Below are 12669 nucleotides of genomic sequence, written 5' to 3' on the forward strand. Positions count from 1 at the left end.
CCTTATTAATATAATAATTATTTTTCATAATAAAATTATAGACTAATGATTTATGAGTTTGTAGTGTATTCTTCCTTGATTGGGATAATAGCTAAAGTTTTTTATTTAGTAATATCACAAACTAAAATATGATATATATACACAAACATATGTATATAAATTTACCACTAACAAATGAAAAACAAGAAATATTTAATTTAAGAGGGGAAAACCAGAAAGCAAGCAGTGTTTTTATGAAATTGTCAAAGATCTGAGGAATAAACAAACTACGGATTGTAAGTTGATTATTGTATAAAAGGCCAGAGCAGGAACCACTTAGGTCATGCTACATGTAGACAACATTATGTGAATCACAAAACAAACATGGTTTAGTTTATGGTGCTTATGAACACCTAGCACTGCTTATATTAATGACTGCCAGGTATTACACAGTCTTTTATGAGAGAAAGAAAACAGTTCCACCTCAAGTGTGATCTAGATACTGAGGGAATTCTGTATTCAAACAGCAAAAATCTACCAAAGACATAGACTGTTCAATAGAAATCCAATTCTGATTTTTGGTCTCCTATGACATTATTATCTATACTTCATGGCAGTTCTCATTTTAACCAAATGAGTCTTGAGTATGTTATTCTTTAATAGTGTAAGTGATAAGATGCTATGAAGACATATAGAAACAGGGCAACCTACTTCCAAACACTGAAGAATCATAGATTTCAGAACTTCTTTATTTTTTAATGTGGATGGAATGAACTATTGATATAGTATTGAGGCCTAGCCCACCATTCATTGCTGTATTCATTCCCTCAAATGCATGCACTGTGCGTGGACTCTGTGCACACTATGATCACTGTCATGGGGAGAACACAAAGACAGGAGCTTGGGGTACAGAGTATAGTAAATACACAGATGTCTTCCATCTGTCTCCAGAGGAAGAGAGAGTGATAAATGCACCTTACACACAACATATATACATATGTGTACATATTGTGTGTATATTACTCACTGTAACACAACAAAACAAGTTATAATTCTATAGCACTTTTCAGCTTGCAAATTGCTTCCATGTACATTACTTATTTAAGTTCATCAATGACTCTATAGTTGAGTATTTTTTATGATCTCCATTTTATAGTTGAGAACATCCTCTTTTCCTATTCTTATAGATTTGCTGTGAGGTGATAATATAGTGTCCTATATTTTAAAAACACTAAAATAATTATTATTCTCCCTATTATGATATTGAATTTAGCAACTTTCCTTAAAGTGTGCTTTTTAAAACTCCAAATTCATAAGATGTTAACATTCAAAATGTGTACAAAAAAGGGAAGGATTATGAAGCAAAACATACTTATGCAACATTTGGGTTAAGAAAGCATAGTCAGTTTCTTCAGGATTTCTAGGGGCTCACACTATGCTAACATACCTATCAGTCCTTAAGTATAGGGGTGGAGTGAGCTGCATTTCTCAATGACAATAGATCCTTCATTGCTTGAATTGTTTGTTCTAAAGTGTGAGTACTTTCCAAAATGCTGGAGCAAAGATTCTGAGCATATACTGTAGCTTCTGTGTTTCCTGCCTCCTCTCTAAGCAACCCTGGCAACTTGAAATTCTATGAACTCTGTCTCTGCTACCTGAAGCCTAGATGTTCCCTTTTAAAGGATGGAGAACATTATGCAATTGTATTCCTCACTCTCTAAATGGTCAAATAATTTTTAAACACAAGATCAGACTTGCAGACATAATTCAATTTCATAAAAGAAATTCATATATGTTTTATTTCCCCAACTTTTTACTATAAGCAAATTGTATTGTCATTTTCAAAACATAAAGCCAGTCTGAGCTTTCAAAATAAACATCTGCTCTTCATAGCAAAAGAGTAAAATCTTGCTCCTAAAACATGGAAATGTTTTCTGTTTTCTTGGAGCTTTTTCTCAAACTAGAATAGTGTATTGGCAACTCTTTTCAAATGGATAGTATTTGATTTTGGTTTGCCAGAAGCAACAGTAACACAGATGGTTTCTGAGGGAGACATTTAAAGGGCTGTACTGTATTGATTCAGCATTAAGGTTAATTACTCTTCAGTGGATCTCACTGGTCCATTAGGGGTAAGCTATGCCCAAATAAATTTGCAAACGTGCCCTGAATCAAAAGAAGGATAAGGCGGTAAAAAACAGCAGAAAGCACCAAACCGTTGCTGGTTAAGACTCTTTATCACTGGGAGTACAGCATTACCCTAAAGATCCAAGATTTTCTAAAATTTTGCCACTCACAGTGTGGTGAGAACACAGAGATCCCCCAGGAGATGATAGAAAAGACAGGGTTTGGGCTTCATCTTGGACTTACTGAGTTAGAATTTGTTTTTTACAGAGATCCTTGGGTGACTCCAGTACACATTAAAGTTCAAGGCCCTACTTTAAAAAAGCGAAGTCCAGGAGTTCTTCAATAGTGACCATCTGAATGATTGGGAGCCTTACATTTTAGTAGGCCCCCTTTCTTTATCTCATGTATTTCCAAGAATGTGAATCTACAGGTAAGGGTTATCTCAAAAAGTTTTTATAATTCCTTATATAAAAGCTGAAAAGCAGAGTATTCATACATTCTATACTTTTTAGGAAAATTTGATTCAATTATTGAAGTAATCAGCTCACAATATCACAAGCCTGGTAAATTTTTCCTCCTTACATGAGTCTTATAAATACTACAGAGTTTTTCATATCAATCAACTTTTATGAACCAAGGAGGATCCGAAGATTTAGGGATAACATTTTCAATGAAAATTTTAAAATGCTGTCTGACTTAATCCTTTTTTTTTTTTTTTTTTTTTTTTTTACATTCTAGGTTCTTAACCTTTGTTGGTTGTTGTTTGGTCGTTGGTATAGATGGACTTTTAGAAATCTACAATGTATAAGTCTACTCCAACCTAAGAATTAAGAGAAAAAAAGGGCTTCATTCAATTACCAGCATCTAACTTTTGAAGTAGATCATTTATTTTAAAGTTCAGTGTGTCATGGACTTAAAAACAGAGTTAATTTTGAAAAAGAATGTAAGGTAACATTTTAGTGCAAAATAGAGCTATTGACAAAGATACAGTATATCTGAGGAAATACTCAGCAATGCTTACATAAGGAATAGACTGTGCTAGAGTGAGCAAGATGTAGTCGACAAGACTGCGTCCCTTTATTTCAGCTAATTCCATTTGCCCTGATGTCTCTGAAGGACACCATGATTCATAGTAGTATTTTTAGTAAGTGTTTTATGAACTTTACTCTAGTTTTAATTTTTTATCCTTTTTGTGATGCTAGAGATTCTCAACCAGGGCTTTGTGCGTGCTAGGCAAGTGCTCTGCCCCCAGTTATACTCCCAGCCAGCATTTTTTGTGCAAGGGTAAAGACGTTATCATAGATATTGGCATTTTTGTCTTTTTGGTTGGTTGGCTAATCTCCTATTTGGAGAGGAGCTTCACACCACACATAGTCATGAACTTAAGCTTGTGACTTAAGTTTGGTCAATTGCATTGTCCCTTCAGGGACTGTGAGTCAGAAGTGAAGGGGAGGTTAGTGTTCCTTCATAGGATCTACAAAGACCTAAAGGTGTTCAGGCCGTTCTTGGAAAATGTTAGCAACTGACCTTCTTGCACTAGATCTGTCTATAGCTCTTTTCCTGAGACTTGTTCTATAACCTAATCCTAAGTCTGCAGGTCCTGTTAATGAATTCCCCTTTTGTTTCTTATTGCAATCAAGAAAAATGACTGATAGAAATACCACCTCTTCATAAGACTTTATTAGTATTCTATTTTATTTCTACATTCCTCACTGACATAAATTTGAGCAGGTGGTTGGAGTATGAAAATGTCCTCAATAGTCGGTAGGAGCAGAGGTAGTGTGCAGTAGTGGTCAGAAGGTAGTCACCAGTGGCAAGAACATCCTGTCCATGAGACACTATGTAAGGGCAGTACCTGCATGGGTCTGTGCTACCACATCCATTTCACAGATGTAGAAGCTAAAGTTATTCTATGGAAAGCCACATACTGAGTTCATGTTGGCCAAAATGCCTAATAAATTACTGGTTGCAATATTCAAATCTGAATTTTTCAAGTTAAGTTCCATTAGAATCCTAATGGAACTTTTCAAAGACAATCCAATGTCATTCAGTGAACCGTACAAATGATAATAATTAAAAGTATCTATGTGGATACATATAAGGAAACATTTGAGATCTTCTTATACTTTTTTCTTTTTTTGATAGTAACAGGGATAGAATCCAGGGCTTTGAGCAAGCTAGGAAAGTGACACACCACTGAGCTATATTCCAGTCCTTTGTACACATGTATAATTTCATTTAAGTCTTCTTGTTGAAAACAAACAAGCCCCCTTAAATTAGTTCATTCAAAACACTCCTTTGCAGTCAAATGAAAATTAAATTTAAAAAGAACTCTCAGATTCAATGGTGATATGTCTCTAATATGGTGTTAAATCTTACCCTTGAAGCACTATATCCAACTTCCATAAAAATTTGATGAACCCCAACAAGCCTATAAGGTGGATGTGGGGCCTGTCTCTTGCACTGGCCTTGAAAAAGAAATCTCCTATAAGTGTGCAATTGTGAGGCTATGTAAAAATTACTTATTTTTTTTGCAGATTGCTTATCAAATACAAAGTTTTAGAAAACATGAAAAAGTACATAATATGCACTTGGCACTACAACTAAACCCAGAAAGCAACATGTTTTAAGCAAGTTCTAAGTCACCGTCCTATATTAGCTCATGCTAATTTCTCTCATTAGAAATAATTGTTATAATAAAATTATGATAGTTGTGATGGCTGATATTTATTAAGCAGTTACAAGGTGCCAAGTACAATGCCAAATGCTTCATACATGTTGTGTAATTTAATATTGGCAACCCCAAAGAGGTTGGCACTATTATACTGTCATTTTACAGATATTGAAGATGGAGCACAGTGAACCATCTCCCTAGTTTTGGTGTTCTAGATTTGAAGGATTTCTGCTTGTAAGAGGACTTCATGTCTCACTATGGCTTAGAATGAAGTACAAGCTCTAAAGCTTCGCACAATCTTTAAGGATTTTGTGCCTGCTTGCTTATCCATCTCTTTGAACTTATCACCTTATTTCTACCCATGCCAGTTCTAGAGAACTGTTTAATACAGACATGTCCCTGCTGTCATCACAAATGCCCTTTTCTCCTCATCTGTACAAACAAGACCTACTCATCCTTTAAAACTCAGGCTATCCTTGAAAAGTCTATGCTAATATAGTTAGCATCAGTTGTCACCTCTCTCCACATATTCCTCTTACGAACCGTATCACTGTAATACACTCTTTGAATCTTTGGTTTTCCCCATTAGACTTTAAGCTGCATGATATAAATATGCTATTTGGTTAAATAGACTACTTGGTATCTCCAGTGCCTAGCACAGGGCCAAGCATATAATGGGCACAAATAAATATTTTCAAAAAATAACCAAATTTTAAGTAATCACTCTGTTCTTAAATCTTCTCAATTTTCCTAGCCAGAAAGAGTTTGCTCAATAGCCATTCTCTATAACTTCATAATATTCAAGATGATTAGATTTCTAGAGGAAAAGTAAGAGAATCTAGGTCCTTGTGCCATGACTCTCATTTAGTAACTGAATGCCATTGAACATTGATTCACTCAACATTTTTGTGGGTATACTTGCCATGTGCCTGGAGCTGTACCCCACAGTGGAGAAACAGCAGTGGACACAATAAACCAACTCTTGCCATCATGGAACTTGTACAACCTACAGTCAAATTTCTCCTCATCAAGTCAAAGAGCTGGCCTCGGGTCCTCCTAGATCTAAAATACATAAAACAATAATCCAACCCTCAAATTTTCTTAAATTATAATATCAAAATACATAAAAAATGAAGTAAAAGACAACAGCAGGCCAATCACTTTATAACCAGCTTCTGATATATAGCAAAAGTTCACAAATATGATATTTTCCTTCCAATAATAGATACTTTAAGACATGACCCTGAACATCTTTTAAAGATTAACACTGATTTCATCTGCTATAAAATACTAAAACACTCTGTACCTGTAATTAGAGAGCCTGCCAAGAACAAAAGAACAAAATCATTTCAGGGAAATTAACAATGATTAGAAAGGAATTTTACCTCCAGGAAGATGAATCGATTCTATATATTAGCCACAAAGATAGAGAACAATGTATTCTCTAAGTGGCTTTTATTTGTGTGATGAATATTTTGATTAATAGTAATTGGACCAAAAAAGATGAAATTCATCACCAGTGAAGAAATTACATAGTAAGAACTAAATCTACCTAGGCTTTCAACCACTTCATTATAAAACTAGACAGGGAAGGTCATGATTATTTAATTTGTATACAAATCTTGGCTGGAAAATGTTTTCAGTGAACAAATGATGTGAATAATTTTTATAGGAAGGCACAGTCCTTGTCCAAGTCAATAAACACAATATTTACAGACATAATAAGCACACTGCTTTCTTAATCATATCCCAAGAGTTATTTGGACCAGGAAGTCTAACTCTCTAAAGATAAAAGTTCAATTATTCTTATGGTAACTGAATAGAATGTGTCAGTTCCTGACATGCTATAGTCTTAGGATATACTTATGGATGTACCCTCCTACGGATATTGGATGGCTGCAATGGATGGCTTATGTAGATACAGAAATATAATAAGTTAATACATATATTATTATTATTCATATATACATGTACACATACACATATATGAAGCAAATAATATCAAGTTTGTTTTTCTATGTCAGAGTCAAAACTTATGGAACCTTAAAACAGACTTTCTAGTTATGTGGCGAGCTTTCTCTTGTTGTACATGGGAAAATTGAGGCACAGACTGGTGAACAAAATGATTGAAATCTAAGAGTTGGTTACTGTTAGAGCCATGATGGCAGGAGAGGTCCATTGCCCTCAGCCCAATGCTCTTCCCCTCATCGCATCATGCCAATGCTGCCTGGAGTTGCAGCTTACAACTTCTCATTCATCACACTAAACCATAATACCAGGCCCAAGGAAGTGGGTAACACAGAGGCAGTTTAGGTTATTGGTTCATTTTTTTTTTCTTGAAAAAAAAATACCTCTGCATGTTTGTGGGAAGAAAAACAGCTATACTGTACATCTGTGGCAGGATGGACATGTTGGAAATGAAACTAAAAGCTTTCCTCATGTAACTAAATTTGAGAGCGTGAATAAGCTAAATTTCCCCATCTGGAGACTCTCAGACTAGACCAGCCTTACAAATTAATACGAATGTATAGGTCTGGGGCCTGAAGGAAATTAGGTCACATCTAAAAAGGAATCAGGTGCTGACCACAAGTCAGAATGTTAATCTGGACTCCAAACAGAGGGCAGAGAGCTAATGCTGTAATTCACTGAATACCATTAGGACAAGGCTACAGTATATGATGAAGGCAAATGCTTTAATCAAATTACAGTGCAGGACTCGATACTCTTTTTAACCAACTCTCTCCTCTCATTGGGTCCCATTTGATTTAGGATGTTTTTGTTTTTACTCAGCTGCTTTATGTACCCCTTTCCTTGGTTTCTGAGAATTGAGATCCACGGCAAGGCAGAGAAAACACACGTTGACAAGGAAAATTAAAAAAAAAAAAACATTCTGAGGAGAAAATGATCAGAACATATCAGTTGCTTTGTGCAATTTAGAAATAAAGTTGGAATGTGTAGGAACATTTTGTTTAAGAAGCTGAGCAGGAGATTCACTTTCTTGAAGCTGCTTCCTTGAAACCTCTAGCTCATTCGGCAGTGATGCCCTTTGAAGGCTTTGTATATGTCCTATGGTGAGAGAGTGGCATTTAGGAGTCAACACAGGGGATGTTCCAAATGCATCCTGCCAAGTAAGTGCTGGCAGGAAAAGTTAGGGCACTTTTCTTTCTTGGGAGTCCCCTGGGACTTCATCCCTGTGAAAAGGTCTGAGTTTCTTTCAAAAGATCAAGATTGATTTTTGGTGGAGATGATGAGGGGCAGGATCTTCCAGTCAAGTAGGAAACAGATTCTTTTGATTAAATGTCAGATTAAGAAAAACAATTCCTACATAGGGACAGTTCTTTAAAGGGTATGACTGTGAGAAGAATGTAAATATTTTAGGATGGAAGGTTATGGTCTTGTGAATTTTTATTTTCTATACATTTCCTGTGGTTACCACAAATTTAAAAATGTGTCCATGTGCTTAGTGTTTCAGATTCATTTATGCAGAATTATGTAACGCTTGGAGAATACTCCATAAAATTTCAAGTATTATGGGAATACAAAATTTTTATAAGTGACATTTGTAAATACTAATCCTCTCTACAAGCACAGATTCTCAAAGAGTGCTAAATGGGATAGAGTATACCATTTATAAGAGTTCTCTCTTTTTAAAGGGAGTATCTCTCCATTAATTTAAGGGTTATCTTTCTATTGACACAGAACCTCATATATAAGTGATTATTATGTTTTAAAGAATTGCAGAGATCAGCCATAGACCAGTTGCCCAGTGATTTACTGTTCCTAACTACACACTGGAACACGTCAAGATAAAAATCACACATTATTTATCTGAACACTTTTATCGCTGTTTTGATATTTTAAAGTTACTTTAACTATAAAGTTTAACCAGTTAACTTTTGGAAAAAAAACCCCACAAGTTTGTTCCAGAAAATATTTTTGAAAAGAATCACTTGTATTACGAATAATAGAGAGCGACAAAGAGAGAAAAAAATTGGCAGTAAGAAAAAATATATGTATAAACTCATCTTTCACCTCCTCCAAAATTCTAGAGAACCTTCGTTTTCAACTTAAAAATGGAAAATGTGACAAATGTAAGCCCTTACCAACTTCCCACTTCAGAAGGCTGTTGTCTTCCCTCTCCATTTTTCCAATGACATACCAGATACACGCCATCCAGTGGGCAAGGAGCGCAAACATGGACATGAGCAGAGTCAGGACGATTGTGCTATGTTGGGAGTAACGGTCCAGCTTCTGCAGGAGACGCAAAAGACGAAGCAGCCGCACAGTCTTTAAGAGATGCACGAGAGACACCTGGGTAGAAGACAGAGCAGCACAACTTGGCCCATGGATTAAATTCATGCCATGCCATTTACTTTAACTTACAGCGATGCTGGAAAGTTCTTGAAGTTAAATATAATCATGATTCAATTCTATGGTCATTAAAAAATTTTTTTAATTGGTGCATCATAGTTTTATGTTCATTCTCCATAGTAATTTTTATGAATTGTTATTCTTCTGTGCTAAGGTTTACTTTCTCCCTACATTACATCCAGGTTCTCATCTGTCATTTTTCAAGCTGGTAGAAAGATAGGTAGTCACATGCTAAGATTTTGCATTTTCTATTTTGTCACTTAGGCATTGTTGGGGTGGAGTTTATTTGATAGGCAGATACAGATGTGGACCATTTTTCATAGGTGAAATGAAACCTAGAACAGAAGTCCAGGAAGGAAATCATCTAAACACATGACACTGACACAGTCTCCTCATTTTCTCTGACCAGAAAGAGAATGCTTAAGGGAAGAATGTGGTGCTTCCCTTACATGAGAACAATAGTTATTTGCAAAGACAAGGGACATGAGCTTGGGTGTTCAGATGAGGCAGCTGAGTTATTTTGCTGGTACATTTTAAAAAACAATTTTACTTGCTCCTATAAGAGTCAACAACTGGCTATAAATGTGAATTTTGGTTTATTGATGAATGACAGAAACAAATATAATTAATTTAAATGTAAATATGTAATCTGAAAAAAATTCATTACTTTGGGGTGTTATTCTGAATTTGTCAATGAGAATTATAAGTCACTTGTAGACAGCTGCATACCTCAAAACACCTTATAAATAGCAATTTCTCTTTTATCAAGTGTGTATGACACCTTCTTCCTATCAATTGGGGGTAAGGGAAAGGTGAAAGGAAAAAAAGAGTAGGGGGTGGAGGCCAACTAACATGTATTGAGGTCTTTCTAGATGTCAGACATTTAGCAAAGCATTTGATAAAATGCTATGTTTTTAGGTTGCTCAAAAAATATAGGACTTGTTAATACTTCATTTTAGTCCTAATTTGATGTTAACTTCCCCAAGGAAGGCACTCCAATGACAAGTGATAAAACTAGGATTCATACCTTTTCCACAGCTAGTTCATAATTTTTTCTCTCATACTGCCTTTCATGGTGACATAAACACAGTAAGTTTCAATAAATAAATGTGTGAGCTGTATTTAAAACAATTGCCATGAGCAATTAGGGGCAGAGCCAAAGCCAAAGCATATGAGACTTTTTTTTGATGGTAGCAATGCATTTTGATTGACATCTATGGAGATGCACTAACTGAATATTTTTAAAATATGGAAGACACATTTTTTGGATGATTATTTGTTTTTTTTTTCTTTTTATAAGTCTTTGCAGTATAACAATATAATTTATAACATTTCTCACAACATGTTTTCTTGGGAAGAAATGTAATACGTTGAGCAAACTTTTCTGTTCAAATAAAAGAATTCATCATAATCTATGAATCTAAGAGGCTAACAAACTTATGTATCAGTTTTTTAAATAATCATAGGTCGAGACTTGTGGAAAGCAGAAAAGAATCATTGATAAGGAGGATTTATTCTTTCCTCTTTGTCTTTCTTACTGACACAGATGTTGATCTACACTTTCATTCTTCATAAAGCAGTTATGCTAGGTTCACAGGACATGATGATGAAAAAAGCCAAGAAATTAAAGGAATACTAATTGGAAAAAATGAAGTCAAACTATCACTGCTTGCTGATGGCATGATTTTATAGTGAGGAGACCCCAAACAATTCCATCAGAAGACTTCTAGAGCTGATAAGATGAATTTAACAGTAGCAGTATACAAGATCAACATCCATCAATCAATAACTTTTCTATAATCTATCAGCAATTCAGCTGAGAAAGAAATCAGTAAAACCATCCCATTTACAATAATCTCAAACAAAAGCAAAACAAATAGACAGAAACCTTGGAATTAATCTAACCAAGGAGGTAAAAGATCTCTACAATAAAAACTAAAGAAGATTGAAGAAAATAATTGAAGGTGGCTTCAGAAAATGGATAGACAGGCAGAATAAATATGGTCAAAATATCCATAGTACCAAAAGCAATATACACAGTCAATGCAATCCCTATCAAAATATCAATGACATTGTTCACAGAACTAGAAAAATCAATCCTTGAATTTATTTGGGGAAAAAAGAGACCCAGAATAGCCAATTCTGAATAAGAAAAACAAGGGAGTAGGTATCATCAAATTATACTACAGAGCTATAATAGCAAAAATAGCATGGTATTGGCATCAAAATAGATGCAGACCAATGAAATAGAATAGAAGACACAGACCCACATTCTTACAAATGTGCCAGATATAAATATTGGAGAAAAGGTAACCTTTTAAACAAATGGTGCTGGGAAAACAGAATATCTATATGTAGAAGAATGAATTTAGATCCCTATCTTTCACCCTGCATAAAACTCAAATCAAAATGGATCAAAGACTTAGGAATTAGACCAGAAAACTTGCACCTGCTTAAAGAAAACATAAGGTCAACACTCCATCACATAAGTGCAGCTACTGACTTCCTCAGCAACATACCTAAACTTCAAGAAATAAAACCAAGAATGGTAAGTGGTATGCCATCAAACTGAAAGGCCTCTGTGCAGCAAAGGAAATGAATAAGAGAGTGAAGAGAGAGCTTATGGAATGGGAGAAAATGTTTGCCAGCAATTCCTGACAAAGGATTAATATCCAGAATATAAAAAGCAATAAAAAACTCAACACCAAAATAACAAATAGCCCAAGCAATAAATGGCAAAAAGATTAACAAAATTTTCAAAAGAAGAAACACAAATGACCAAAAAAATATATATTAAAAAATTTCAACATCTTTAGCAATCAAGGAAATGCAAATCAAAACAACACTAAAATTTCATCTCACTTCATTCAGAATCACAAGTTTCAAGAACATGAATAATAACAAATGCTGGTGAGGATGTGGGAGAAAAGGTACATTGTTAGTGGGACTGCAGGCTGATGCAACTACTCTGGAAAGCAATATGAAGATCCTTTAGAAAACAAGGAATGGTCCTGGTCTTTATCCCCCTCCCCTCTCCAAGTGGGGTAGGGAGGGAGAGCATGGGAGGAAGATTACCTCTAGAAAGAGAATAGGGGAGGGAGGGAAAAGAAAGGAGAAGGGGAATAGCATGGATGGTGGAAGAAGACATTAATCATTATACAAAATACATGTATGAAGATATGAATTTTGTGTCAACATACCTTATATACAAACAGAAATATGATAAATTGTGGTATAAAGGTGTATTAAGAATTGTAATGCAAAAAAATCAGAAAGAGAGGGCTGGGGATGTGGCTCAAGCGGTAGCGCGCTTGCCTGGCTTGCGTGCGACCCGGGTTCGATCCTCAGCACCACATACCAACAAAGATGTTGTGTCCGCCGAGAACTAAAAAATAAATATTAAAAATTCTCTCTCTCTCTCTCTCCTCTCTCACTCTCTCTTTAACAAAAAAAAAAAATCAGAAAGAGAGCTCATGTATAATGGCATAATTTGTCGTGAACATACTTTATATGCAGAGTTA

The 12669-nt window shown here is 35.1% G+C and overlaps 1 protein-coding gene across 1 annotated transcript in view; it reads right to left on the reverse strand.

The window, feature by feature from the left end:
• Nucleotides 1–12669, reverse strand: part of KCNH8 (potassium voltage-gated channel subfamily H member 8) — a gene marked incomplete at both ends in the record, with an annotated part of 338632 nt that overhangs the window by 102921 nt on the left and 223042 nt on the right. Inside the window, one exon of the mRNA XM_081287390.1 lies at nucleotides 8881–9088. Within this exon, the coding sequence (XP_081143516.1) occupies nucleotides 8881–9088 (208 nt within the window). The remainder of the gene's footprint in view (nucleotides 1–8880; nucleotides 9089–12669) is intronic.

The sequence above is a fragment of the Spermophilus citellus genome, assembly GCF_964194105.1.
Source record: "Spermophilus citellus genome assembly, chromosome: 3".
Lineage (NCBI taxonomy): Eukaryota > Metazoa > Chordata > Mammalia > Rodentia > Sciuridae > Spermophilus > Spermophilus citellus.